At 36.8% G+C, this 23,894-nt stretch overlaps 3 protein-coding genes across 3 annotated transcripts in view; 1 reads left to right on the forward strand and 2 right to left on the reverse strand.

The window, feature by feature from the left end:
- LOC126818584 (probable cyclin-dependent serine/threonine-protein kinase DDB_G0292550) overlaps nt 1-4,860 on the reverse strand; it is a 59,421-nt gene extending 54,561 nt beyond the window's left edge. Inside the window, exon 1 of the mRNA XM_050546054.2 lies at nt 4,706-4,860. The gene's annotated coding sequence lies outside the window, so the exon portion shown is untranslated. The remainder of the gene's footprint in view (nt 1-4,705) is intronic.
- An 8,064-nt stretch (nt 4,861-12,924) lies between these two features.
- On the reverse strand, nt 12,925-18,386 carry LOC126818682 (intraflagellar transport protein 25 homolog). The gene is made up of 4 exons (XM_050546230.2): nt 18,172-18,386; nt 17,224-17,330; nt 15,986-16,051; nt 12,925-14,661 (listed from the first exon to the last, which is right to left on the reverse strand). Exons 1-4 carry the CDS (start codon nt 18,261-18,263, stop codon nt 14,510-14,512), a joined length of 417 nt encoding a protein of 138 aa, XP_050402187.1. The 5' UTR covers nt 18,264-18,386; the 3' UTR covers nt 12,925-14,509.
- Nucleotides 18,387-19,537: 1,151 nt separating this feature from the next.
- Nucleotides 19,538-23,276, forward strand: LOC126818648 (leucine-rich repeat-containing protein 42). Its single transcript, XM_056100192.1, has 4 exons — nt 19,538-19,974; nt 20,334-20,452; nt 20,896-20,987; nt 23,262-23,276. Exons 1-4 carry the CDS (start codon nt 19,538-19,540, stop codon nt 23,274-23,276), a joined length of 663 nt encoding a protein of 220 aa, XP_055956167.1.
- Nucleotides 23,277-23,894: the final 618 nt, after the last annotated feature.

The raw sequence follows: 23,894 nt of genomic DNA on the forward strand, positions 1-23,894 counted from the left end.
CTGCGATATCACCCTCGTTGGAAGCGGACGTTAAACACTAATAGAAGAAGCGTGAAGGTCAGTGTCAATTATATTTAATATGATAGTTTTAAATTTTAAAAGTGCATAAGCCATATATTTGAAAGAAAACGCCTTATAGGAAATAATTTCATGCTCGCCTTGCGACATAGAAATGCAAATAACATGCATGGACCTAACCCGAAATGTGAACCAGTAAAATACAAACCATTGTAAGTGTGAAAAAAATCATTGTGCAGGTGTGGGTAAAGAGTTGGCACGGAGTCGTTATACTGGAATTACCCTTGGTGGGACCCTAAGCTATATAAAGTTCATATTCCTGAAGCAACGACCGCGGGTTTTACAACATCAGGGCCGTAACTAGCTCAGAGCAACGAGGGGAGCGGGCCTGGGTGCTGTAAAATTGACGGACAATATATATCTATGGTCGACAATTTTTTCAGAGGTGGGGGGGGGGGCGAAACGTTTTGCCCCCCCCCCCCCCAACCTTAGTTACGGGCCTGTACAACATTTCTAAGAGTGCGGTGTTAAAGCCAGATCATTTTGACCGAACAGGTTTCCGCCTACTCTTCACTGAATTCCAAATGTGCTGCCAATGGCAGGATCGAAGCCAGAACCGCCTGCTTAATGAGCAAGCGGAATCCGCATCGGCCACCGATGCTCCGACAGGCGTGTCACCATTTTGTCTGCGACACTTCGGTGCAAGCCGACATAAAATAACGTTGGGGTGGGGATGGTTATAGAAAGAATTTATCAATCTGTTTCACAGAGGATTACGAATATTCACTGCTGATCAGTGTGAGAATTTATCTTTAGTAGACATCGAAAAGTCAGCTCACCAAATGTAAAGCAGGGTGTCACATCCTTTTCACCCTAGAAATTGTATAGATTCCATCAGGTTCCATTGTTACCCCCTCTCCTTGGCCTTCAGATCCGCCCATGCGCACAAATGTCATGTATTTAAAAATCTCAAATGTTATTGTAATTGACAGGACATGATCTTTAGGCGTCATCAGGCTTATCTAGATTTATGTCTGTTGTGGGTTACTCGAGTTTAAATGTTTCGTATCAACTTGAGTAATTCTCTCTTTATGCTTGTTTAAATATCCATGAAATGTGGAGAGGTAGAGTTTCAAACAAGGAATTGTTGGCACAATAACAAATTTCATGTTTAATGCGTTTAACAACCTTGCTACTGAGTGGATTAGTTCAAGGAAATCTATTTTAAAAAATATTAAAAAGGTGTCATATCTTCTCTTGGATTTGCATTAACAGGTTTCTATAACCTTGATTTGAAAGATATTTACATTAACTGGTTTCTAAAATGCACAACCAGCCAGGTTTTTAAACACCTTGATACGCAATGCGTTTGTTCAAGGAAATTTTAAATATTAAAAATATTTTAAAAAGAGTCCCTGGGGTTTAATTTGAGTGGAAATTTGCTTTAACAGGTTTCTCAAAGGCACAGAAAAAAAAAAAAAAAAAAAAAAAATGAAATGGGGTTTAGCTTCATACATTTCAGCACCAATCATGATAGTTTAATGATGATACTATGAGAGAAGCAATATCGAAAGCAAGAAGAAAAATTACATGGGCCGGGGGGCACCAAGGTGGCAGACTCGATAAAAATAACAACTTTATATTTATAAAAAATTTCCTAAAGAATCCTAACTAAAAGGTCCATGTATGTAAATAATGACATCTGGAATGATTGTTTTATGGCCTATAAATAAGGACACATAATGGTACAAATGAAGACTTTATAAAATGAAATGAGGTTTAATGTCCTATTTTTCTACACAGACCTGAATAATGGAGACAGGATTTATACGCCATGCATAGGCCTACAGTGTGCTATGAAGGAAATGTCATTTTCAAAGTTTCTACAATCTTTTATTATAATAATTTTGGATGGTAAAACTAACAGACGCCGACTGAATGAACGAATAGGCCTACAGTGTAATTAAACAAATATGGTATTCTATACTTTTCGCGCTTTCAAATAATTAATTATACTATTTATCGAATCTTCTATTTATGGCATTTAGTCACGCCAGATTTGCTCCAATAAGATTTCCCGTTTTCTTTTGTAACTAAATATTTGAGTTGTTTACGACGTATTAATTTACGTGTACACTGTATATTTAATTTAATTGACGTAATTACATTAAAAGGTTGGATTGCCCTGTAGGGCGATATACATGTATACCCTATAAATCAGACACGTAGTCCTCTAATTTCAACTTCTACGTCATTCAAACCTTATTAGCTTTTTAAAAAAAACCCAACTTTTTAGTCTTTAAAAACTTATTCATACAACCAGGACCAGGATAAGCTTGCATGGGGCCCCTTAGTGAAAATGTCACTATATTATAGGGCCCGTGCACCAACAGTGAATAGGGAGCATATTCTGGTTATTGTCTTTGAATGCTATTTGTATGTCAGTATGGTATAGGTAGACTTATCTAACACGAATAAAATAAATAACGTTTAGAATATAATCTGAGGACCCCTGGCTGGCTGCAGCTCAGTAATCACCCCTACCCCACCCCAAACACACGCCCACATTTAATCCGGCCTTACATACGACCCATTGGACCTTAAAAATATACGACCCTTCATCTTTGTTTTCTTACAGTTGCCATTCGGGTGGCACTTAACTCCAAGTAAAATGTAGTACACGTAAAAAACAAACCTTTGATTAAATATACTATAAAACAAGTTCATCGAGATTAAATATACTATAAAACAAGTTCATCGTGGTTTCCATATTCAGTGGTGTAGGACGGAGCGACGGACAAGCTAACAAGGGCAACTGTCTAGTCGTTCGGATGGGACGAATAACCGAGGTCCCGTGTATACATTGGCGTGCACGTAAGAGATCGGTTGGCAGTTGGAATTCGATATAAGAGTAGGCCATAGTGCCGCTGTCTGTCTGGGCAAAATTTCCCGCATAGCACACTGTGTGGCGTATGCTCGTCTTCATTAGCCCAGTCGGAGCGGAACAGTGGGACGTTAAACCCCATTTCATTTGATTTTACTATAATACATGATTGTATGTATAGTAGCCTATAGTATATAGTATATTATATTGTATATAGTATAGAGGTAATTAGATATCTAAACAAAGTGGGAAATATAAATCTATGTAAATAAAGCGATAGGTGTAAGCTTGTACTAACGATGACTTATTATGTACTAGCCTATTTCAAGCACCTTACGATAGCCCAGTGGGTTTACAACTTAAAGAGGTGGGGAGGGGGGAGAAATGAAACGGGATTTAACAACCTACTTTTCTACAGCGATTGGACGAATGAAGAGTGGGGGGAATAGAGGTGTGTGTGGGTGGGTGGGTGTGTTTGTGTGTGTATGGGGGTGGGGGAGGGGCGCAGCTGTCCGTACACAAATTTCTTCACAACGTACTATATGGCGTGTGCCCATTTTCAACAGTTGGTACATATAAGGACATCGGTTTTCCGTCCAACCCTGACAACTAGATGATACCCCCCCCCCCCACCATGTAATACTGACAACCAGGACGAGAGACCCTTTTCGGGACATCCTGGCTAGATCCAGCGCAATAATCACCAAGCCACCGTTCAGATAAATAACTAAAACGAATTGTTATGTCTTTGCTAAGAAGTGATAAAATCATTTTCAGATCTAACACAAAACAAACAAAAATAAAACATCACCGACCCCGTCCCCTAAAAAAATTCCAATCCAAAAAATAATAATACGCCCCCCCCCCTCCACACACACACAAAGCACAGAACGCAATGCAAAGCAAAGCAGTTCAAGTCTATGTTATCCTACCATTTGAAAAACGCAAATTCATTCATTCATTGTTATTTATGACCACAAAAATAGTATGATCGTCAATGTATTATTTTTATTTGTAAGATTAACTCTATTTTAAAAGTTACCCGTGGTCTAAACTTGGTTTTATATGTAACAAAGTTAATACACCCCCCCCCCCCCCACCGGAACTCTGCTTGAAAAAACAAAGACAAGGATGGATCCTGGTTTAATGATATTTTTTCATATCATGAATAGGAATCAACATTTAGGAAATGAAATGGGGTTTAACTTCCCACTGTTCTGCTCCGACAAGGATAAAGAAGAAGGGCATACATCATACAGTATGCTATGAGGGAAATTTTGCCCAGACAGCAGCGCTACGGCCTTCTCTTATATCAAATTCCAACTGTCAAGGGATCTTTAACGTGCACGCCGATGTTACGCAGGGCGTCTGTTTTTCGTCCCATCCGAACGACTATATGTTGTCCCCTGCTAGACCCTCGGTCCTGCACCACTGACAAGGCGGGAACATCCCGATGAACTTTCTCAGTCAACGCAGGGATCGAACACAGTACCTCCAGGTTTGCGAGCCAACGTCTTACCCACCGAGCCATCGTGGCTCCTCAAAATTTAGGCTTGTTCTCCAATCCCAGTTCAAGTTAATAAGATGTCGTTAATAAAAAAAAATCGAAAAAATCATGGATCTTATTATTGACCGTTCATGGTGATATCAAATTTAACACGATCTTGTATGTAATTTCAGCATAATATTTAAAAAAAAAATAAATGCAATCACTACTCTCTTTTCATTATCTTTTAAAATTAACTTTATGAATCTGTTGATAGTCACTTTAAATATAAATACAAATCAAGTTCGCCCACTTACCTTTTGTTAAATTAAAAATAAAGGAACAATCCGATTAAAAAATATCCATCACCGAATTAAAATATACAAATAAATAAACAAACATTTCAATAATCGGATCCCGAGGATTAGACGGAGAAAAAGATAATCTAGAGTCCCAAATAACAGAACCGATCACTTCGAAAATTTGTAACCCAATGGCAATGATCTTTGAATGACGTCATTAGATTTATATATATATATGTATATAGATAGGGGTGTATTATACTCAATAAGCCATACATTATGTTCAATAAAAGTCGGACAAAGTAAACAGCTAGGGTATAGTGCAGAACAGTTAGGCCTTTGATAAAAGACTTTTTAGGATACGATAATATATAATTTAAACCTCGTTGAGCGGTGTAATGTCTGGTCTGGTCTTTCACCTGTATTTTATGTATGTAATAGATCGGACGATTGTGTCGATCAAAACATTAAAAAATTGACTGGAAAAAATTATTGTGTAGGTTGTTATTACGTGTAGTGCAAATAAAGGACAAAGTGTAAATTTAATTTATCTCATCGTACATTTAATTTAACCGATGTGCAGAGCGGGATTATGGCATGAGCTTAATGGGTTTGTAGCCCAGGGGCCTCATGGGTCTACAGAAAGCGAGTTAAAAGTTGTTTCATTTGTGATTATTCTAAATTATCCAAACAAATATAGCATATTCTAATTGTAACTTTTAAATAACCCATCTTAGATCAAAACCGTAGTTTCTGTGAGCACTGTCCACAGGGCGACAAGAGAACGCGAGCAGTGCTATAGCACTAAGACCCGTTTTCTTTTGTTAGATGGAAACGATCCCTATACATTTGCATTCATTAGACGGGCCTTAGGCTTAAAAATCGCCCCCCCCCCCCACAAGGCCTCTATCATCTGGGTAACATTCTCAAAACGATTTCTTTAAACAGCAGAAGGGCTGTCCCAATGACGACGTCTTTCCATCTACTCCGCCTGCATCAGTTGTTGCCGACTTTGTCGCCCGTCCCCATCCCAAACCTACCCCCGCCGGTATCCAGTTATTATATCTTAAAAGATCTAGTGATATTACCCAGGACAGCCACCTTAGCTTGCAGAAAGCGGGGCTTTTTTATATAGCCATTGAATATTTTTTTTTATGATAATGTACCTTATTTAATCGCATTAAAATAAGTACACACGACCTATAGAGCAATAAAAATGACAATAATGTTACGTTCTTTAGAACTCTATGGCGCGACGTATTCCACAGAAGTTCAGAAAGGTTTCCCATACAATATAATATAATTCGCATTATTTATATACATATAGATGAACAAATTGTATAACTAGGAATATATAGGCCTACATAAAACATTCCTTTTTTTAAAATATAGGATTGTTACAGATCGTAGAACTAATCCCACACTTACACTGCTTTAATGGAAGCAAATTTATGTTCCAAATTATGACTGGTCAATAGTCCAATTAAGAACCAATAGGTAACTGCGTAACAATATTATTACGCTTTAAACAGAGCTCCAAATTGGACCAAATATGTTTACATAACTTTACGTCATGACGAACGATTTTATTATGCCCAATTAACTTGTGCATGGCACAATATTGCAGAAAAAACTAATTGCGTGACAAACGAGGCTATCAAAACGAATACAATGTAACAATACTGTTTGGAAATGAAATGAAATGAAATGGGGTTTAACGTCCTACTGTTCTGCTCCTATACTGGGCTAATGAAGACGGGCATACGCCATACAGTGTGCTATGAGGGAAATTTTGCCCGGGCAGCGGCACTATCGCCTACTCTTATATCGAATTCCAACTGCCAAGGGATCTTTTACGTGCATTCCGATGTTTACACGGGATCTCGGTTTTCGTCTCATCCGAAGGACTAGACAGCTGTCCTTGTCAGGCCCTATGTCCTACATCACTGACAAGGGCAAACCACGCCGGAAAATCGGGATGAACTTTCTCGGCCAATGCAGGGTCGAACACCAGACCTCCAGGCTAGCGAGCCAGCGCCTAAACCACCTAGCCACCGTGGCTCCCCAACAATACTGTTTGGAGACGAACAATACTTTCACTGTTTTTAATACCTTAAATCACTGTCCAAAGTTTTAGGGAAGACCCCAGATTAAACGAAGGACAGCCATGTTGCTGTACTTGGGATAGATTTGATTGAACAGTAAGAATAGACACAATCTCAAAGCTCAAGTATCAGATACGCCATGCGGTGTGCTATCGTGACTTTAATGTGCTGCCAATGGTATACACGGGTTATCCTACCATCCAAACGACTATACACTTTACCTTGCCAGGCCCCATAACCATCACCATTGAAAAATATAATTACGGGAGAATTAATGAAATGGGGTTTAAGGTAGCTAAGTCTCTAACTCAATATCATTCAAAGTTTTCGACATTGAAAACACGAATTATTTGTCAATTTAAATCAACATTGATGTTGTGATCTTACTAGCGGGAAAAAGTGGGCTTCTGATATCCAATATTTAAGACAAAATAATTTTTTTACTATGGGTACACGAATCGTGTACCATAATGCGTTACAGTGCCATTTGTAACAAGGGACTACGAACGAGGCTATACATATTTCATGTCAAACGGGGACGTCATATTCTTATCTGGAGAGCATGCGTAATAAATACTATCGGTGTAGACTGGAATAACCAGACGCTAGAGATTACCATTCGATTGAGACTCTTGCGTATTTCCCCGAACATAACTGATTTGAAATTGGAGTAAAACGGAAATGATTAAATGTAAATCAGTTTATATACATTCATATTACATTATTATATACGTTGCGACCGATTTGTGTCAATTTCTAGTTCCCAAATAAATTTGCCATTTCGCTCCTTCAAAGTCCTACTTTTATGCACCAAATGGGATAATGAAGACAGGCAATGGTTATTTTACGTGCACAACAAGGTGTGCTTCGTCCCATACGAACGACTAAACCGAGGGAGAAAGAAAACGAAAAGAGTATATTTTTTGATATACTATTCAAAAAAAGTAGGGGATATTTGATTTTGGGGGCATAATACTAAAATATGGAAATGACTACGAAAAAAGTCACTATAGAACCTAACAGAAGAAACATTTCCAGTTACATGTGACCCCCAAACGCACCAATAGCTACCGCATGGAATGCAGGTGATGCTTGGGATCATCATGGGGGTCCAACCCAAGATTTGCACGACTCTGACTTTGAATGTTACAGTCATTGTGGCATTGAATTCCAGGGTGGAAACATCAGTTTAATTGTTTTAGTGACCAGAAAACAAATTTTGATATGCGTCGGCTTACCCAAAATGAAAGGTTACGTGCCCTTGGCATGCTACAGATCGGCACAACACAGGCGGTTGTGGCGCGGACGATGAATGTTTCTCAGTCTGTCATAAGCAGGCTATGGTCCAGATACCGTGATACACAATCTGTACAGGACAGACCACGCTCAGGTCGACCAAGGGCGACAACTCAAGCCCAGGATCGATTTATCCGTACCTTGGCCTTGAGAAATCGTGTCATCACAGCAAATCAGATCAGCGCTCGTCTTCAAACAGACACTGGTGTGAGAGTGAGTGGCCAGACGATTCGGAATCGACTGCATAGGGGTCACCTTCGCGCCCGACGTCCTCGCGTGATCCCTTGTTTGAGAGATCATCACATTCAGGCAAGACGTCGTTGGTGTAGGGATCGTCAACACTGGGATAATCGACGCTGGAGCAATGTGATGTTTTCAGATGAGTCAAGGTTCACTGTTGATTTTTTGGACAGACGTAGGAGGGTGTGGCGTCGTCGAAACGAGCGCTTCCAAGACGTTAACGTCATCAGACATGATCGATTTGGGGGTGGTTCTGTTATGGTGTGGGGAGGCATCACTGTTGCTGGAAGAACGGCTTTACATGTTGTTGCAGGGCGTGTTACAGGCCAGTACTACCGGGACAACATCTTGGCAGTCCATGTTGTGCCGTTCGCACGACGTCATGGCCGCCGTTTCATCTTCCAGGATGACAACGCAAGATGTCACAGGGCCAGGATCGTTACAGGTTACCTCCAACAACAGAACATCACCACATTACCTTGGCCAGCACTGAGTCCCGACCTCTCCCCCATCGAGCATGTCTGGGACATGCTTGGACAGAGGTTACGTCAACGTCAACAACGTCCTGCCAATGTCCAAGAACTTGCTGCTGCGTTGCAACAGGAATGGGACAATCTGGACCAAAATGACCTTAGACGTCTCATTAGGAGTATGCCGCGTCGGATCAATGCTTGTTTGGCAAACAGAGGAGGATTTACCCGTTACTGACTTGGTTGTGATGCTGTGGTAACTTTGCTGTTTGACCCCGGGTATCATTTTACCCTTATAATGGTCAGTCTGTGCCTTACTTAGTCTAACGATCATTTGGAATAAATCGATGAATGTGAACTTCATTTCATTTTGTCATTTGTTTCTTCGTCAGTTTCATTAGGTGACTTTAATAACACTTAAAAATCAATTATCCCCTACTTTTTTTGAATAGTATATATTAACGATATATTAAATCTCATTCTATAAATATCATGGATTTTTGGCGTCTGTCATGGCATTTACAAAATATTTTGCATATTTCTGACCAGGGACTGCTAGAGAAGCATGCAAATTTGATTCCATATATATAATAACCAGTTGAACACGAATTGATATTTTTAGACGAGTCCGAACACTACAACTATTGTTCTGTAATCTGTTCAGGGGTTACTCCCACTTAAAATGCTTTCTGCATTGTTTTTTTTTCGGTTTTATTTTGTTTCGTTATAGAATACCTGACTATATATAGGCCTACTATATTTATTATTAGTGTCCAGGCCTACTCTTTCTAGAACAATTGATACCACTTCTCATTTGAAGACTTAGGATAGGTCACATAACAAACAAATGTTTCTTGGTTTTCCCCATTTTAATCTGGTTTTAAAATTCAGGCGCAAGAAAGAGAGAGAGAGAGAGAGAGAGAGGGGGGGGGGTACGTCCAGTCAACACAAACTTGATCATTTCGGGACTAACATGTTTCCCCATTTTAATCTTGTTTTAAAATTCAGGCTCAAATAATTACAATGATAAGACTACTTCATCCAACATATTCATTTTATATACAACCACAAAAATAAAATATCTTACGAAAAAGCTGTGTGAACATTTATTAATTTAAAACAAGAGAGAGAGAGAGGGGGGGGGGGACGTCCAGTCAACACAAACTAGATCATTTCAGGACTAACATATGGTTCAATTATATTTCATGTAATTGCACGTATGGGTCTTAGCTGTGGGAGGAACCTTAGTCCTTATCACGGAAGAATTTGAGATTAATGTCTTGCTGCTTGCTTAATTAATTTCAAGGGCTGCAGAAAACTGGTTCATGGCGTCAAGAGCAAGCGAATATGGACGATTGCCAGAAACTGACGACTGTTTTGGTTGTCGTTAAATGTTTAGCAATGTTAGAACGATTGAACCCGTCGTATATTGACAAGAAATGATTCATATTGTGTACTCTTAGTTCTATAACACTTACAGTAGGCTAATTCTTTTATTAGTCTTGTTACGTTTTACCGTCTTTTCAAATGTCTTCCACGTGCCCTTGATTATTCAAATTTACATACAGTCCCAGGGACGTTTGTGGCGATTTAAGGTAGCTCAAATTGTCCTTAGGTTGATTTTGAATTTCTAACGGGGGTGGGGTGGGGGTATGCTATTCATCTTTGCTAAGTATAAGAAGAGCAGCGTCTGGCAAGGGTCTGTTCAGGAATTTGAGCAGCGGGGGGTCCAAGGTTAGCATGAAGTCCTGGAGTTTACGCGAGAATTTAATAAAATAAGAAGTCCAGGGACAATATTCTGCTCATTTAGGTGCATATATATATATACTAAGCAGCAAAAGAAACGTCAGGTTGGTATGTTACTCTAAATAGATGCATTGCATGACGTTTTTTGGGTTTTTTTTTTGCTGTTTAGTATAATAGAGTGGGTCGTGGGTGCGGTCAAAACGGCAACAGTCCTTAGCACGTTTGTTTTGGTCGACGTTATTTCCAAGAATGTACGAGAGAAAAAAAAAAGTCCTGCGCGCGCTGGTGCTCTGGATACGTGCCTGTCTAATCCTTCTGATGTGACAAAAACCTTGACAGTTGAGTAGGCGAAAATGAATGTGTCCGGCCAGCACACTGTATGGCGTATGCCTGTCTTCATTAGTCCAGTGAACAGAAAAGTAGATTAAACCCCATTTCATTTCATTTTATTTCCAGATCTTCCCACTTTAATTATTTTTGACCAGTTAGTCACCAGTTTTGTGCCAATTTCCGATCTGGGGATTTGTGAGCCCAGTCCCTTTTACACACCCTAACAAATAACCACTCTTAAAATTTATGACTTTTGAGTGTTTAAGTGTGCAATTTGAGTCATTTACTAATTTCACAATATAATTACATATCTACTGTCTTTAATAATTTGCATTTTCAGTCATTTTACAGATTTCATTAAGATAAAATATTATATTTCTAAGTTATGGAAACTCAAACCTAGTGAACTCAAAGCAGACTTGAAGTTTTTATTGTGTACATGAAGCAGATGATTCGCTGGAGAATCTATAATAGGTTTTTACAGTGTCACAAGTTCTAAGTTTTGAGTTGCTAGAAAATTTCTGGTTTTATAAATAGTGTTGAATTGGGACCCCATTGCTGTCTGTATGTTAGATTTTGACAGTTGAACTGCTTCAAGAGGAGGGATGATATTGCTGCTGATTAGGATAATTGGGATTGATATTAATTTTCCAACCAGTGCAGAAGGAATTGAGACATAAGACCATTTTGAAGACCAATAAATGGCGTTGATAACAGAACAAGATCATCTGCAAAAAGGATATGAGATATTTCATGGGCAAGCGTTAGGCCGTCCATGTTGAAACTAAATGTAATTAAACAAGCTGACAGGTCATTAAATAGATACTGAATAAGGTGGGGCTAAGGACATATCCTTGTTTCACATCCAAGGACGATTCTGTTGGGTTTTTTTTATGATAGACCATCCCAAGTTTTCACAGTATAAGAAGTATGATATAACTAAACTGGGTGTGTGTTAAATGACCTCTTTGATCCAGATAAACCGATTTTGTGTTCCACTGTCGGCACAGTAAACCAAAAATAAAACTTAAAAATTCAAAACAATGACATATTGATCTTACCCCATCGATCACTAATTGAAATAACACATCATATTAACCCAATTCAATAATTTATCCTATCCTAAATAAAAGAGTTGGACTCGGTCAGTGGTCTTATTAATACAACTCTGGATATTGTAATTGAAAAATATAATTGTATAAATTGTCATTAAGATGAAGGGAAGTAACTCCATTCGGGTAACCCTGGGTTCAGACTGGTAACTTCAGCAACATAGACTTCAATGATAATTCTATGTCATTCCTTTGCCATTAACATCTTTATTTGACATTTCGATGATCTTAATCTTTAAAATCACAAAGAACCCAACATGTCATAACTAACTGATAAAAAATACTGAAGTGAGGGTTCACGATCTCGATTTTATTCTAGGCAAGCTCAAAAATATCTAAAGGCTCTTTTAAGATAATCTTCTTAGGTGATCCCTGCACGAAACACCAAAGATTCATGTGTTTAACATGTGATCTATTGCCTCAAAATCAAGAATATTCACCAGAAATGCCAGAAAATGTAAATTCAAACATTCATATCTGATTCTAGACCTCTGCAAAATGTGGATGGAGGAACAAGAGAGGAGTACTACCAATAGATGAACTCCTGGGACAGGATTACCAGTCTTGATCCATATGTGCAAAATCAGCCCCCCTGCCCCCAGCAATCAATTTCTGATGTTATTTTCACTTTGAACAGGAATGAATTAAGTGTAATTAATTTTATTCAGAGCCATGGTGTTTTGCTAATGAGGATTTCCCAGGTTTGACCCCAGTTTTCAGAATGATTTCCACTTGTCAGTGGTGCAGGACAAAAGGACCTATAGCAAGAAACAGTGTTTAGACAATTGGATATTACTGAAAACAAAGGTGCTGTGCATGTAAAATCCTTGACAAGGGGAAATCTAGCCTAGAGATCACTGAATCTCCTGGTTAGTGAGCCAGTGGAGTGCCTCATTCATCTGGGCGACTCCTGTAAAGAAATAACAAATACTATATATGTGTATATTGTTTAATTTTGAACAATCTGGGAATATTAATAATAACTCCCTGGTTACATAAATATAAATAAATGTACAACCATTGACACATTAATATTTTACCATTAAAGATGCAATATGTAAGATTTAGATAAAGAGCTGACCGTTCTTTCTATAACAGTTCATATATAGATAATGAAAAAAGAATATATTGAAATTTTCAGTGAAACTTTATTCTGAGTGCAGTTTTAAGTGGGTTTTTTTTAAGTAGTAACAATTTAGTCTTGATTGTCAAGTATCATTTATGTAACATTTCAAAACAAAAGAAAGGCCTGCAATAGGCAGATTAGCTCTTACATAATGCATCTTTAAGGTAAACATTATATCTTGGACGGAAAATGTTTACAATAAAGGGTTTATTTTGAAGGGCATACTGCCATTAATAAACACATATCCTACTCTTCAAAGAATCAGGAGCGTTAGGGAGAAAATCGAACAGGTTCGAGAAGTTCAGGCAGGTTGAGGAGATCAGGCATGTTGGGGAAGGTCTTTTCCATACACAATATTCATGTACCGCATCAGAAATTCTGGCTTAATGTTAGGGTTATCTACCCCTTGTGACTAATTTGCAAATTTAATGTGGAATTGTCCAACCACTCCAAACACCTGAAAAATAAGACCTTCCCTACTTATTAAGAAAAGAAGATCTTTGTGACTACTGAATATATACAGGTGCCCCGTTTGCCTGTGGTGATCAGAAGGTTTTCTTCTCAGATTGATGGTTGAATTGTTCCAACCAACTACTATCAACATTTGTCAGAATTTGTGGACTAATTGCTTCTATGAAAACATTATATGGAATGTAAAATGAGTTAAAGCTGTCATTTGATGCAAACTATAATATTGTAAAAGTAAAATCTCTAAATCTGTCCCAAAATAGTTCACTTCCTTTATGAAGATATGATGAATTAAAATTGTGCAACACTAGTGCCACCTGAAAATGTTGGTTAAATCTTTTGATGGCCCACTTTTTAATCTGGTTTAATTCATGTCTGGAGATTATCGACCGTTAATATATAGTTTTGTTTTCTTGATGAACTGTTAATTAATCAATTTGAGTACATATTAGTCTCAATCTGATTAAAAAATACAGATCTATATTTTGTTTCGTTTTTTATACTTTCGATGGTCTACACTACATGAAGATCTGACAAGTTGTATTCGAAGGTCGTGTCAGGGGTCGTACGAGCTGCTTTTGATTAATCAATCAGCGTTGGCGTTTCTAGTGGTTTAACCACAGTTCCGTGCATGGCGCTCCAAGAAGTCACCGTAACAGACTGTTTCATTGGCTTATCCCTCACGCTGGTAATATAACAACTCTTCCAGATCCAAGTGTAGTAAAAACAAGTAAAATGAAATTTTGAACTATAAAAAACGAAACGAAAAAGGATCTGTTTTTTAATCAGGTTGTATTAGCCTGGATGAAGACGTTTCAAAAAAATTTGTTATGGTCTAAAAAAAAATGTTTAGACCAGGATGAGGACCAGCAACTTTAACATGATTATATCACAGTGTTCTAAAAAATGTTCCGATGAATTATCAACTATAAACGTTCCGCGTTGCCATGGACACAGATTTTATAAACAGCACAGAAATGATCATATCCTGATTCTATAACAACTCGCAGATTCATGGCTTTTACATTTTTTCCTGGTATTTCTTCTGATTGAGGTGCAGAATCCGATGGTTGTAATTCTGAAATAAGGAAATGAAACAGATTTATGACAATTTGTTCAATTTGTTGTTCATATTGCAACAAACGTAATGAAGTAACATTGCAAAAATATTGGTCAAAGTAGAGTGATAAAACATTCTACAGTCAGACCTAAAAATAACAGTTTTATTTGTACCTGACAAAATGTCCTCATGTTTACAACTTTGTGTCGAACATGTATTAAGGATACTTTCCAACGCACAAACTGTATGATTTGAAGATATATTTGGACTAAAAACATATTCAAACTAATTAATCTATCAAAAATTTGCTTCAAATCCCTCTCAAAACTTTGTAATCATTGGGAGATACAGCAAGCTATAAATAAACTATTGTTAAGATGCTATGTCTGTCAGCTCAATTCACTGAGGCGTGATCCATTTTTCAGAATGTTTTTTTTTGTTACTTACTGTCCATTTATCACACATATTGAGGCCTAAGTAAATTCTTAATTATTTTCTGTCAACTACCTTTTCCACCATTTAATTGCAGAGTCTTTTGTACGTTGACACCTCTCAGTCTTCCCAAAACCATCTAAACATTTGTTCAAATAACAACTGCTCCCTCAGTCAAGCTAGCACACAAGTTGGCAGACAACAGTCGGGTTGCCAGTTAGTGAAACCCTGACATTTTTGCCCAGTGCTTGCCCCATTGGTGGTTTTCACTCAGGTAATCCAATATTTCTCTAGTAAGATTGGGTGTCTATACCAAATTTGCCATACTTTTATTGGAAATAATTACCAGATAAATACTTTCGGGACAATTTATCTTTAAAAATATCAACAACAAAGAAAAAGACAAATCTATGCCAAACAAAATGACAGTCACTAGAGAGATAATGTCTGACAAAGCCTGCAGGTCTGTGATTGGTGTCTTATTTCCAGGCTTCTCTACAAAACAATACATGACAAAATATCCAATTTGGAGTAAGTCTTGGATAAGCAACACAATCAACAACAATAATTACATCTTAACATCAATCAGACAAGGGGAAAATGGGCACACAGAGCTTAGTTATGGCTAGCTTCAGATATGTCGGAGTGGGGGGAGGGGGCACATAGCATTGTCACTGCATTTGAAATAATTTTACTCGGAAACTGCATTTGGTCCTCTACAGTATATATACTGGTACTGAAAACCACTCCAGTCCCCATATAACATAAGTTTTCTTTAAATATCACTTCTCTTGTAAATTTTCTATAAAATGGAAACTGAAGAAACTACTGACAAGCTTTGAGTTTCAAGTCCTGTGTACCAAATTGTACTGCTACAGAGGGGGGAATGAATTAGTTTTACATCTCTCACCTTTTTCTGTTAATGTTTTAAATGCCTGATTGTCATCAGAGCTTACTTCCAGTTTTAATTTCTTCACTGTAAATAAATCAATATTAAAACATATCAAAGTCATTGATGATTTGTAATAAATAAAAGTTATTAAAAGTAGTTAATTTTGTTCTTCAGAATCTGGTGGATCAGTTTAAAATATAAAATCAAATTATTCTGAATATTGACAATCCATTAAAAAACCTAATACAACCTTTCTTCTTTTATAATAAGCTTTAACAGTCAACATGTGAATGAATGCTAAATCATATATGATCTTGAACAATAGGCCTACTACCAAATTTGTAAAACATTCTCTCAAGAACTTTGTACTGTATCACATTCACAAAATTTCATAAGTACAAAACATACGGCAATGAAACATACACCCACAGCAGCTAAATTGTCTGAGCGATCGACAAGGGTCGTCACATATTTATTCATTTGTAGGTAGTGGGAGGCATTTACAAGACCATTTCATACAGATCAGATTATAATTTCCGTCGTTTGAGTTGAAAAGGTTCTACAAACTGAAACAAGGGCCATAACTCTGGAAGAAATTTACAGAAATTGTTAAAATTTGACAGGATCTTTAGTCTTATTAATTTAAATAATGCATACAAACTTCATAACTTTTGTTGTTAGAGCGTTCACAAGGTTCAACAAATTAAAACCAAATTTATAACTCTTGAACTGATTAACGGAAATTGCTGAAATTCAATAGGCGTCTTTGTTTCACTAATTTAAATGATGCATATAAATTTCATACAGATCAGATGATAAGTTTGTTGTTCGAACGTTCACATGGTTCAACAAAGTGAAACTAGGGCCATAACACGATCTAGACATTATTAAAGGAAATTGCTGAAATTCAATAGGATTCTTCGTTTCACTAATTTAAAGGATGCATATAAATTTCATACAGATCAGATGATAATTTTTGTTGTTAGTGTTCCCAGGGAGCAATAAAATAAAGTGAAACAAAGGCCATAACTCAAGAAGAAATTAACGGAAATTATTGAAATTAAATAGGCTTCTTCACCTAAGTAATGTAAACTAATTTCAAAACAATCAAATGATAAATGTAGTCTGTAGAGTGCTCACAAAAAAGTGTGGACAATGAACGGACGGACGGACCGACTGACAGCAATATACATGTATAACCACATTTGCATGTGAGCGTATAAAAATGATAATCTTATATTTATTATAATAATTACCATTATAACATGCAATTTGTATTGTATTGATGCTAACTAAAGATGTAAATTTGATGATAAATTCTTGAGGATACAGACCACATGTTGTCCAAAATGTGTCATCTTTTCTGAAAAATACAATCCAACAACAAAATTGACAAAATTTGACAAAAATAAGACTGATATGCATAATAATCTTTCATTCATGTTACTTTATTCTGAGTAAAGATATGAGTGCTGGAAGATGTAGCTAGCTATAAATAGTTTATTATCGTAGCAACGGGACTGGACAAATGAGTCTCGATAACCTTTTTAACATTAAATTCTTAAATATCGCAGGCATTAATTATTTTAAATTTCTACCATCCACTGGTCTGGAGAGTACATTAGCCCATAATCATGTTAATAAATGTCTAAATGATAGCTTAACATTTGAAGCCAAAATATAAAGACCTGTAATAGGCAGATTTATTTAGCCCTTAATGCACCTCATTAGATCTAAGTGTATGTGATTCATGCAGTAGGAATGGTGAAATTGCCAATGAACAAACACAATAAATTAAAACAATTATCATTCATTCAGCAAGCCTGATATTTTCAGGCACAAATTCGGGCTTTGCGAGGATCGCTGTCGGTCATTTGAACAAATCATTTTGTAAAGTGTCTAGTTAGTTAGTATGGTAATTAAAATGTATCTTAATTTAATCTTAATAGTTCTTATTAATCTTAGTTAGCGATAGCTTGACAGCCCACAAATTAATATGAAACCCTGACGTAATTATACTGTCAATTCCCAGTTTCTAAACATTTTTTTTTACCAATCTATGATGTCTTCAAAATTACTTACACGGATTAATGCCCACCCATCCCCCCAATAAAAAAAAAAAAATATCTTATCAATATCATATCAAAAATAGTACTATAATAGTATCATCACGAAATAAAACAACCAAAAAATTCTTGAAATACCCGTCAATCATGTTCTCTGGCGGATATTTATCATCACTTGAAGTTGCCAAAATAATTTGGGCGCCAGCCTCTGATAATGCTAGATCAAACATAATTGATTAGCAGTGAAAATACAGTTAAATTTAACTTGAAATCTTCAATTTTCTTGTTGAATGTGTTGTCAAGTTGTCTGCTACAAATATGTCATTTAGTACGCATGGCCATGATCTTAAGCTTCCGTTTCCTGCATTGAATTTTATCCAATCGCTAGACGAGTGTCAATATTTTGCGCGAAATGATTTGTTTATATTTTCGAAGATTAGTTCGTGCGTGCTTAAGAGCAATGTAGTCCAATGGATGGAATTAGTTTTTGATTCGTGAATACATAGACGTACTTCTCACGTTTGTTTTGATACTCTTGAAACACCCATTTCACTAATAAAGGCTTATGCTTTTATCAGGATTTGCATTTTTATGGTTAACGCTAACAGTGTGGTAAGGGAAATAAATCCATTTAATCCATGCTTGAACTACTAGAGGCAGACCACCAAATATTCTCACATTGACGTTTAGTGTCAATTCTTGTCTTTTTGCTCGGCTGTAACTTTTCCCAAAATTTTCATCTGACAATATGTCGCTTCAAACTTGTATAAGATTTACCATGGAGCTAGTGCAGTCCAGGAGGTTTTGTTGACAGCTAACACAGAATTGGATTCTGTCACATTTCTGAAAACATGGTTTGAACACAATCTCAATAAAATACAGATCCATATTTCATTCGTTTTTTTTATAATTTCGATGGCCTACACTACATGAAAATCTGAATCCCCGGTTGTACGTGGCAAGGAGTAGGGTCGCCTGTCCAACCTCGTGGGTTTTCTCCGGGGCCTCCGGTTTCCTCCCACTGCTAAAGACCCCTACGCGCAAGCGAATTATGTAAATAAAAATTAAAACCATATGTTAGTCCCGAAATGACCTAGTTTGTGTCGAGTGGACGTTAAACCCCATTTCTCTCTCTCTCTCTCACATGAAAATCTGACCAGTTGTACTGGAAGGTCGTGTTATGGTTCATACCAGCGGCTATTGATTAATCAGCGTTGACATTTCTAGCTAAGGGTTTACCCACAGTTCTGTGCAGAGCACGCCAAGAACAGACCGTTCTATTGGCTAATTCCTCACATCAACTAGTACGCCTGTTATATAACAACTCTTCCAGATCCTAGTGTTGTGAAGACAAGTAAAACAAAATTTTGAAATATAAAAAACGAAATGAAATAGGATGTGTGATTTAATTAGATTGGTTTGAGCATGGACATATATAGCTGTCTTTGTCTTTCTTTTCAGATTGTTGGTTAAATAAATGTGCAACGCAAATATAGCTCAAAGAATGAACCATGAAGTAAAGAAATTAAAGTCGGATGTAATCGACACCGTGGAATCCCATACATCGGAAACATCATCAATTGATAAACGTTCTCCAAGAAAACTGAGTACGCTCTGTATCTGTTATGTTGCTGCTAATTTACACCTGGTTGAATCATTGTTATATTTCCCTGATGTCGTAGGAGTAGAAATCTTCAACGAAGCGTTGAAGCTCAGGGAATTTAAAGGCAGGGACAAGGAATGTTTACTGAAATTAAAACTATTTTGTGAAGCTTATGAGAATTTGATGCTGATAAGTTTGAGTCTACCTGGCAGTCATCTTTGTCTGAATAATTATTTTGAACATTTATCGTTGTTTGAACATTTAGAAGAACTTGATGTGTCGTCAAATGGATTAGGAGATGATCACGATGTTTTACATCACATTTCACATCTGAAATGGTAAGGTTAGTTTCGGTGATAAGCATGTGCCACCTCCACACCACACCAAATTAAATAGTCCTATCCACCTATGTGTATCGATGTATACTTTGTGCAATCTACTCCTTGAAATAAATAGTCTTAATAAGCAAAAATTCCAAGGGTTTAACATCCTAGTTTTATGCATCAACTGGGTTATTAAATACGGGCATCCTAAATAAAAAAAAAGCCTGCCATGTGAGTCCAACATTATGTTTTAGAAACAACTGTTTGAGTAATGATGGTTTATATTTTAGGTTGAGAACATTATGTTTGAGTAATGATGGTTTATATTTTAGGTTGAGAACATTATGTTTGAGTAATGATGGTTTATATTTTAGGTTGAGGACATTATGTTTAAGAAACAACTGTTTGAGTAATGATGGATTACGAAAATTAACATCACCCTTACGAATGTTACATCAAGGACCATTAGATTTACACAACCTAGATTTAACTGGTAAATTATTTTCCTTATTTCTGACTTAAATAAATTTTAGTTGGCTTTTTGCTACATTCCACGAAAATGGTTATATTTAAAAGCTTTTTCCTTCGATGTGGCTACATTGAGATTTCTTGTAGCACATAGTTGATCGTGACTTTTCCTTCGATGTGGCTGCATTGAGATTTCTTGTAGCACATAGTTGATCGTGACTCACACTAGTAGGAGAAAATGTTCGAGAAATATTCCCTTTTGTGTTGAGTTGCTTCCCTTATTGTTATTTTGTTTTTCAAGTCTGTATCACTACAGGCCTTCAGCACAGTGGCTGGCTCCCGGATTTATTCACGTGATCTGATATGTGAGTGTGTTGTTTTTTGGTGTATGTATATTATGTCTTGTCCATAGGAAGGGGTGCTGCTGTTCAAATACTTAAAATTTATTTTTTCGATCATTTTTTACAGAAAATCCTGAAATATCATCTAAAGGTGTGAAATATTTAAAATGTTTCCAGAATTTACAGATTTTAATCTTATCATCCTATATTTCAACTCAGGTGAGATTAACTCATGTTATGTTTTTATTATTTACTGATTTATTTGATTAAAATATACAGGTATATTTTAATTGACTACACTATAACTTGTCCCTTTACTATTCAATTACATACATATGATCACTTTTTTGTGTGGCACTTGGTAATTGAACAGTGACACACTAGGAACTGGTTATCAAATAGCACTTAATAAAGATGAGAATACCATCGTGGACATGTATGTTAATAAACCAGTAATTGATATTCCATAAATAGTTTTTAGTGTGATGCCTATGATCAGTTTTTGGATTTTTGATGTGTTTTCAAATTTCTAGAAATTGTGAATTTTTCAATGTTCTTATCAATCTGATTAAAACACAGATCCAATTTCGTTTTGTTTTTATAGTTCAAAATTTCGAATTTACTAGTCTTTACTACACTTGGGTCTGGAAGCGTTGTTATTTAACTCGTGTTCTGCTTGAAATGAGGGGTCAGCCAATCAAATGGTCTGTCGAATCGAGCGTTTGACCTTTTTTTGCACGGAACTGTGGGTAGACATTAGCGGCAATAGAAATCAAAACAAAGCAAAAGTAGATAAAAAATACATGGCGGTCGCTAATTGGTTAATCGAATGACTGACGTAATCGGGTCAAATGTTGCTTGCTTGGTACCTGACGCCATAGAACGTGAACTCCCACTATAACTTGTTAGATCTACATGTAGTGTAGGCCATCGAAAGTATAAAAAAAGAAACGAAATATAGATCTATATTTTAATTAGATTGTGTTCTTATCTGTTTGTTTTGGAATATTAGTTGATTTCATTGAATAGAAATATTAAATTTTTCCAATTGGAGATATATGGGAAAGATTAAATTCCATTGGCTCGCTAACCAGGAGGTCTCAGTGTTGGTCAAGAATGGTAATCAGGATTTTACGGCATGGTTTCACCTTGTTGGTGGTACAGGATAGAGGGCCTGGCAAGGAACAACATACAGTCATTCGGATGGGATGAAAAACCAAGGTCCCGTGTACACATGCACGTAAAAGATCCCTTGGCGGTTGGAATTCAATATAAGAATATGCTGTAGTGCTGCTGTCTGGACAAAATGTCCCTCATAGCACAGGACTCGCCACTACAATGTCCTGGATTCCAATCCTAATATGGACAGACTTATTAAGTGTGGAGTATTAACATTTTTCCTACTTGTCTGTATGTTTTGGACAATTTGAGTCCTAATTTCCTACTGTCTGAGCCCAGATTCTGATGTTTGGTCCATATCCCAATTTTAATTGTTATTTTTCTATAAAGGGAAATATGGAAGACATAATACCAGGGATGGTTGTCCTGACAACAGATTGTGATATTGATAGTAAATTTAATGTTAAAACTGAAGGATGGGCAAGAGATGTGATAGAAAGCTGGAAACTTACAGCATTGATTCCACCAGAACCTTCGGGAAAATACAAGAGAAATTTTTGTAAGTATATGATAATCATATTTATTTATATTAGTACGTAATAGATAACACTATGTCTGTCTTAATAACATCTTCATATGTATGGGTCAAATGCCCCTAGTCTGAACAGACGAGAGGGAGAGAGAGAGGCTTTAACTCCACTCGACACAAACTAGGTCATATTGGGACTAACATATGGTTTAATTTTATTTCAATAATTCACTTGTGCGTAGGTGTCTTTAGCAGTGGGAAGAAACCGGAGGACCCGGAGAAAACCCATGAGGTTGGACAGGCGACCCTACTCCTTGACTCCTTGTCACGTACAACTGGGGATTCGAAACATGCCAGTTGACTCAATGACAGGTCTTATGATACAGCGTGCACATACTAACCATTCGGCCATCCAACCCCCCTGGACAGGCTGGCATAAGGACATCGTTATAGATATAGTCATAGTAACTACCTATGATGAAAAATTGATTCAACAATGTTTGTAATGTCTATTTTCCAGCCGGTTGGGGAGGTCATCCCCATATGGAAAATTTATCTATTGGGCATTCAGTGTTAGGGTTCTGAAATTACCTGAAGCTACGTCAGACATAACAAGGGTTAGAGTTGGGAAATTCCCTCAGGCTGTGTTAGACACCACAGGGGTTTGTGATGGGAAATTCCCGGAAACTGCGTTAGATATCATGTGCTATTTTCAGGCACAAATTCGGGCTTTGCGAGGATCGCTGTCGGTCATTTGAACAAATCATTTTGTAAAGTGTCTAGTTAGTTAGTATGGTAATTAAAATGTATCTTAATTTAATCTTAATAGTTCTTATTAATCTTAGTTAGCGATAGCTTGACAGCCCACAAATTAATATGAAACCCTGACGTAATTATACTGTCAATTCCCAGTTTCTAAACATTTTTTTTTACCAATCTATGATGTCTTCAAAATTACTTACACGGATTAATGCCCACCCATCCCCCCAATAAAAAAAAAAAAATATCTTATCAATATCATATCAAAAATAGTACTATAATAGTATCATCACGAAATAAAACAACCAAAAAATTCTTGAAATACCCGTCAATCATGTTCTCTGGCGGATATTTATCATCACTTGAAGTTGCCAAAATAATTTGGGCGCCAGCCTCTGATAATGCTAGATCAAACATAATTGATTAGCAGTGAAAATACAGTTAAATTTAACTTGAAATCTTCAATTTTCTTGTTGAATGTGTTGTCAAGTTGTCTGCTACAAATATGTCATTTAGTACGCATGGCCATGATCTTAAGCTTCCGTTTCCTGCATTGAATTTTATCCAATCGCTAGACGAGTGTCAATATTTTGCGCGAAATGATTTGTTTATATTTTCGAAGATTAGTTCGTGCGTGCTTAAGAGCAATGTAGTCCAATGGATGGAATTAGTTTTTGATTCGTGAATACATAGACGTACTTCTCACGTTTGTTTTGATA

Source organism: Patella vulgata, chromosome 4 (genome assembly GCF_932274485.2).
Source record: "Patella vulgata chromosome 4, xgPatVulg1.2, whole genome shotgun sequence".
Classification (NCBI taxonomy): Eukaryota; Metazoa; Mollusca; class Gastropoda; family Patellidae; genus Patella; species Patella vulgata.